The sequence below is a fragment of the Neodiprion lecontei genome, chromosome 2 (assembly GCF_021901455.1).
Source record: "Neodiprion lecontei isolate iyNeoLeco1 chromosome 2, iyNeoLeco1.1, whole genome shotgun sequence".
Classification (NCBI taxonomy): Eukaryota; Metazoa; Arthropoda; class Insecta; order Hymenoptera; family Diprionidae; genus Neodiprion; species Neodiprion lecontei.
This window is the reverse complement of record NC_060261.1, coordinates 3,870,358-3,877,682: the sequence shown is the minus strand read 5'-3', so window position 1 is coordinate 3,877,682 and position 7,325 is coordinate 3,870,358. Positions and strand designations below refer to the sequence as shown.

General features: G+C 38.4%; 1 protein-coding gene across 1 annotated transcript; it reads left to right on the top strand.

Moving 5' to 3' along the window:
* Positions 1 to 6,128: 6,128 nt before the first annotated feature.
* Positions 6,129 to 7,273, top strand: LOC107218109 (peptidyl-tRNA hydrolase ICT1, mitochondrial). Its single transcript, XM_015655861.2, has 3 exons — positions 6,129 to 6,383; positions 6,521 to 6,709; positions 6,805 to 7,273. Exons 1-3 carry the CDS (start codon positions 6,225 to 6,227, stop codon positions 7,063 to 7,065), a joined length of 609 nt encoding a protein of 202 aa, XP_015511347.2. The 5' UTR covers positions 6,129 to 6,224; the 3' UTR covers positions 7,066 to 7,273.
* The last annotated feature ends 52 nt before the right edge of the window (positions 7,274 to 7,325 follow it).

The window sequence follows — 7,325 nt, the reverse complement described above, 5'->3', positions numbered from 1 at the left end:
CTGGCCAACCCGAATTTTCAGCTGTCAAACTCTTTCTGCCGGCGATGTGGTTGATACGAATTTTCGAGGTTAGAATCTCGGATAATCGAGGCGGTGACTCGGAAAGGTTTGGGAAGCATTTGTTATCGTGTCGGAAAGTTGATTCTTCAAGGAACGGTCGGAATTCAACGCTTACGCTCTTTGAAAATTCGAAACGTCCACATTTTGCGTAGGTTGGCCCGCCTGCGTCGCGGACAAGGATATCGCTGCGGGAAGATTTCGCCGACCAATGAGATTTAATTATCTGGCGCATGCGCGGTTGATTTTCAAGTTTCAAGATATTGTCCCGGTCCTTACTCTTGCCACAAAACTATTATTGTAACGTTACGTTCACTTTACATATGTACAATAAATATATCTACTATGTACAGGGATCTTCTGTGCAGTAATTACGTGAAAAAAAAAATGCAATTTTTTTTAACTTCTGAGATAATAACAAAGTTACATATATTATAGTGTAGGTGTATATAGGTATATATAATATATATATATGTATCGATGTATGCATTCGTAATTTGTATGGTATATGCAGAGATGAGGAGGTATAAGGAAAGAAAGCGAATAATAAAATTTACACGCACGAGGCCGTGACCCACCTCGGCAAGAATCACATGACGACCGTCGCATATATTATACATATATGTGTATATATAGGTATGTATAAATGTATGATAATATCTATAATCTCATGAACGCTCCGAGCGCACGCGTTTAGCGACTTATTGTTATAACAGTACGATTAAATAATAGAAAAAAAAAAGAAATTTTTCATCGAAAAACATAAGAATTTGTAAACGAAGAAGAAGAAAAAAGAATCCACGTATTATAAATGCCACAATGCGGGAAGGATGAAAAATTTCCGGAAATGATGAATTTTCAGAAAGTGCGATAGAAGAAAAAAAGAAAATAATGTTAATAAAACTTGAAACTGCATTACATATCGTCGTAGACTTTGGGTAATTGAAAAATTTATTATTATTTTTCAGTTTACCTGATTCTTACGCAATAAATTCGATCGTTTTCACTAAAGCGATTAAAGTTATGGTAAGTATGTACGATACGCACGTTGTACAATAAAAATTGAACAAAACGGTGATCGAATTTCAATGAGAAATTTTCGCTTTCTCTTGCAAACGGTTTATCATTTGTGACGGAAAAGGAAAACGAGAGAAGAGTCTGTTTTATTCAAATTTTTTTTTCCCCACTTCTACTTTCGTTCATAGAAAGTGTAATTCTTTCCACACAATAATGATAATTATTATTATTACAATAACAGTCAACGAATACTGTACAAAGAAATATACAAACAATAATAAACTTCAATTTATACAGTATATAAATACGAGTGTTTTCTGCGAAGTTGAAATTGCAGGATTTATACGCAACGTAACTAACAACATCCTAGTTGGTCGATAGGTAATGATGCTGATGAAGATGATGACGCATGTATTTATCTTTGACATATAACAATTATTTTTCTTCATTTCTCACAAGGTATTCCCCAGCATTTCAAACTCCGCATCGCCTCGAAACAATATTTAAATATAGATCGAAGATATTAACTATTAAATATTTATATATGTATATATATATATTATTAAATATTAAAATATTAATACTTACTCTCCTGATACGAGAACGATAAATCAAGGTTCCCTGACGCGTCACAAAAATATTCAGATCTGTCCTTTCTAATCGGTTTATTATAATACTATACACACAATACATGATACACAGAACTCATAGCACGAGGAAGGAATTAATCAATCACAGCTCGAAAGCGCGTTTCAACGACCCGAAAAATTCTTCTCTGCAGTTATTTTACACGATACCTATACGTATCCGCTATACCTCTGTCGAAGTTTACAAGTCTACGTCTATATACATTAATCTGTAAGTTGTAACGAAAAAAGGTATAACCTTGATAATCTCTCCGTACGATAAGCTGGACAAATTTTAAATTTTTCTAGTTACTGTAACAAATGAAATTTTTCTCAGTGTAGATTTGTATTTGTATCTCGGTATCACGTATATTGTAACGTGTAAGTGTAATTGTAAGAAATGATACCTCATGAATATTCATTCACTTCCGCGGATTGTTCCGTCACCAGTATAATACGTATAAATAATACGACGCTCACCGTGACGTCATATAATAAACCTGTGCTCGGTATTGTAACGGTTACAATTATCGTGCGGCTGGAAGTTATATGCGCGAAAAGATAGAGAGAAGAAAAAAAATACCCCAGGCCCGATAATTATCGTGAGAGGTTTAGATTGGAAAGTAAAACTTGGGGGAGGAGGGAGGGAGGGAGGGATACAACGGACATTTTTTTATACATTAACTTGAGTAAATTGTGTCTCTTTGTTGCGATAAAACGAATAAATGAATTTGACGAATGAGCAGAGAAAATAAAATAAAAAAAAACAAAAAGTTCATCGATAAGCGAATCGAATATCGCCAGATATATTTTTTCTTCTTTTCTTTTTCATACTTTTAACTTTGTTCGTCGTTCGAATCATTCGTTCCACCTTCGTTCCCTCCCCCCCCCCCCCCCCCCCCCCCCCGCCCTGCCGACATTTTTGTGTGTGTGTGTTTCTTTTTTTTTTACCATTTTTTCTCCATTATTTCTGTATTTTTGTTGTTTTTACGACTGGCAATGCGGGATTCGTTTATAACTATAATAACGCGTGTCCTTGAATTAAACCGAATCAAGGAACAAAATATCGTGAATGGATTATTGGCTCCTGCACAGATAATCCGTCTAATTGTTGTAGCGACCTAGAATTCGCAATCTCTGCGAAGATACGGTTTTTCTTCTTCTCTCTCTCTCTCTCTCTCTCTCTCTCTCTCTCTCTCTCTGGCTCTCTTGAGCCAGGATGGAACGTGACAAAGCAAAGCAAAGCAGAACAAAGATGTCACAATTTTGAGTAAAAGGGGTTACCCAGTTTCATTGCGTCTCATCTTCTTCGCTCGTGATGTTTGTTCAATGATTTGAAAGAAAATCGTTAACTCTCTGTTCCAATAGACGATGATAATGTCTAAGCCTAACCCCGCGGCATGTACGAACTAGTTTTGGAAGTCGGGCATGTTTGCTCAGTAATGAAACACATGCAGGATAGTTAAATGGAACGCATGGTTAGTTAAGTTTAGTTTGGCTTAGTTTAGTTTGGTTTCTTCGTCGTTTCTTTTGCCCGTTTTAAAATCCCTCGGGCTTGAACGTAGGTTATTACCTATACATTATTAGAATATAAAATTTATGTCGATATTTGAAGGACGGTATCGGAATTTGAGACCTTGCGTCACGATAATCAACCGCGATCGAAAAAAAAAACAAAAAAAGAACAAGACATAATAACTATTATTTATTAATAAAGCGATCTTTTCATCTTCCTAACTCACGTGATATTTCGTTTATGATAATTATGATAATGATGATAATAACGGGAGTTTTAATTGTTACCTTTGAAACATTAATTGCTATAGTACCTACGGTCAGAGGAAATTAGAAGGTTGGTGGTGCTGCAGTAGAGAGTTTCGATCCACATCTCTCGAGTCGTGGAAGCGCGTGATACTCTCTTAAAGACGAATCCACCGGGACCGTCCCGGTCAAAAGTTAGGGAAAAGAGCAAAAACCGTTTGAATAATACCCGGAAATGGTGAGGCAACATCCTTACTGTTGCGATACGGAATTTCAATGAATATGAAGAAATTCGAACAACGTAAGCAAAGATATCAACAACAATTCGAAGGGGTGGGAGGGGAGGGATGAAATTCCGAAAAGTCAAAGTTACGAAAGTGCGAGAATGAGAAAATTGAAAAATCTGAAACATCGAAATTCCGAATGATCGAAGATTTTCAGTTCCGTAAATTTCTGGCTCGGTGAAATTTCACCATTTTGATCTTTCTTTGTTTTTGATTAAGGTGCAGAATCCTGGTCATTCTGATTTTCGGTTTTTATCTCATTTTTTACACCCACTCGTTGTGTATGTATACTATGCGGTCCGAGTATATTTTAATTTTCGGAATTTTACTCCATCGAAACTTTATTTTTCAGAATTTTTCTACATCGTAACTTTGAGCCGTCGGGTTTCCAACCGTTCGAAACTTTTTTGCTTCGTAAAAGAATGAAGAGTTTCCGGAAGTTGAATCCCGCCCGAATTTAAAAAAAGAAATTCCAATTAAAACATTCAGAATAATCAAACTCTGACGTTTCCTATCCAATTCTAATGTTCCTCGGCTCATCTTACTCGAAAAAAAATTTCCTGAAAATCATTTAAAAAATCCAGCATTACGGTTTGTCTCTGATTTCGTTTATCGCTCGGGCTTTTTTCAAACTATTTTATACGTTTCCTCCCAATTTTTGACTAGGACAGTCCGACCGATTCATTCTTAATTGTGCCGTACGAGAAGGGAAGCACGTTGTACGTGAGTATATCAGCGAATAATACACGCGTGCACGTCGTACGTGCAGACGGACAGGCTTCTGGCTGAAAACGGCGTATAATCGAGCCTGTGTTTCTGTTTCTCACGAGTTAGGCCGGCAGTCACGCGCGCGTGCCTCAAGTTCTTGTGTAACGCAAAATATCCAGGTGGCGGATATTCGCGTCTATAACGTACTGTCTTCGAAATATTCAAGACTCGTGCGTTTCAACCGCCGAGGTACTTTCTTCCGTAAATTACGAAAACTCAACTTTGAACTACACAATAATACTTTCTTCTCAACACGTGGGCCAAAGTTCTGCTGCTGCACCAGGTTTTACGAATTCGAAAGGGGAGACATTTATCAACTAGGTTAAATAGCCACGGTCCGTTAGAAAACGCGAATGATACATAATTTATTGCCCGGTGTAGAGAAAGAAATCAAAAAATGAATAAATAACGTCAGAGATTTATTAATTCGTTTAAAACGGTCAAATTTACCTGTATATAACTTTGTTCGCGTATATTTTCTAGAAAGTTGATTACGGTATCTCGATAATCAATCGCTCGCCAATCGCGATGGCATTTTTGTACCGTAATACGAAGTTACTGTTTACCCAAACGATGTGAAAAGTGGGCAAAGAGCTCACGTCTCCGTATGACGAAGAACTGTAAATTGTTGCGTGGGGCGTATGCCGGAAGTACTTTAAACGACTGCTTAAAGAGTAAAAGTATATACGAAGGCGAGGGGAGTTTCACTTTTTCTTCCATCAAGACGTCTTGCGTCGATGTTGTTTTACTGACGAGTATGTAAGAATTTTCCGTCCGTTCGTGATCTGTCTGCCACAATCTAAAAAACGAACTTCGCAAGGATATTTACACGACTTAACGTAATCTTGTGCAATATCTCGTGACCGACTCCGCTGCTGTAGTAACCACGATATCACGATATATGCCTGCGTAATTTCAACGAGCGAGAAACGTGAAAGCTGGTTTTTAAATTTGAATGTCGAATCGATCCTCGATAATATCGAAGGCGTGACCGGCGATGCTCGGCTGTCGCGGTTAAAGCGCGGGAGGAATGTTGCAGGTTTACCAACTTCGCATATTTATCCCCAGATTCAGCGGTTTTCAATTGTTGCAAGTCGCGATTCTACGATAGAATCCGAATGTGTGGCTTAGAATTCTTAAAAACAAACCTTGAGGAGTGATCGGGTTTATCTAGCCAATGATCCTACGCTTGTGCGAACAAAAATGCCAACCTTTGCAGATTTTCCAACACTTCAGTTGGGAAACTGTTCCGTTGATTCACTTCAATGTTTCAGATTTTCCAGGCATGCAGCGTGATGGATTATGGCACGAATTACAATGAAGAACTCACCTGGTAAATTGAAATTCTGATCTCCACGTTGAAATCTCCCCTCCTTCTTCTTCTTTTTCTTCTTATTCGCCGCATGCCTGATTCTTTTCTGTCAATTCACACAGTCACTGCACAGCACTGAGCACGTTCTAAGTTCGACGTTCTCGATTTCACGCTCATTTTCAACACGGTGAGCAGGGTCTTTATCAAACGCGAGGTTGGCGGCCGTTTCTGTTTATTTGTTAGTACCAAAAACTTCCGCTCGACGTATCAGGCAGCACAACCTGCGCGGGGTGATCAGGTATTATAAATATTACCTTGGAGGTGAAGGGAGTTGCATTAAACTTGATTAATATATTTATAGGTATATTATTTATCGAAACATCGGATTAAAATACGAAGATGAATTTCATCGCTAGGCAATGCGTAAAGGTGATAAAAAACGAAATAACAAATCAAACTCACGTGGGCGGCCTCGGAAGAACGTTGTCCTACAAAAGTGCCTACTCGCTGGATAACCTCTATCCGAAAAGCAGCCTAAAGCTTTACACGCCCGATTTTGTGAGTAATTTGTGTTGATATTTCTCTATTTCGTTTAATTTTTCCAATAGCAATCACTTCGAAATTCTCGCATGGCCGCTTTTACATGCCGGCTAAAAACATAACCTGAACTAGCACATCATATTTGATACTTCAAGGCACCCGAAGACCCGAATGTGAAATTCAACGGGTTCATACCGATGGATCAACTCCAGATATCCTACAGCAGAAGCAGCGGACCTGGAGGGCAAAACGTAAATCGAGTAAACACCAAAGTTGACCTGAGATTCAACGTCAAGAATGCTCGATGGTTGAACGACGAGCTGAAGCCAAAGTTGTTAGAAAAGGTGAGTTAAGAATACCGAAGCCTGGAACAGGAGCACGACGATACCATTTCCGCAAAGTTTTATGACCACCTTTTTTACAAACCTTTATTTTCTAGTATAGCACGAAAATAAGCAAGGATGGAGACCTGATTATTAAATCGGACGTGACTAGATCACAGCAGCTAAACCTAGCCGACGCTTTAGAGAAGCTGAGAACCATGATCAGAGAAGTCGCTAAACCTCCGCCTCAAATTACAGAAGAAACAGAGGAGAAGTTGCGAAAAAGACACCTCAAGGCAGCCAGAGAACGCCTGATAACTAAGAGAATGCGATCAGACATAAAGAGGAGCAGACAAAATTCGGATTCCGATTTTTAAATTCTTCAATGTCTTCAGTTTTACACCGTAAACTCTTCGTCAATTGAACAGTAAAAATTGATTTTCCCTTAACAATAAACTCTGGCTTGCACAAAATCTACTGTGAAATTAGATCCAGAGCCAATTGCGGTGTATTTCGTGCTAAGTCTGTTATCGTAAGTGTAAATCAATCGTGTTGATCAATAAAGCTGAAGAAAAGTAGTTTTAACCTGAACGCATTCGCTAAACCGAACCTACCAGCCGGCGCGACACTTACTCAA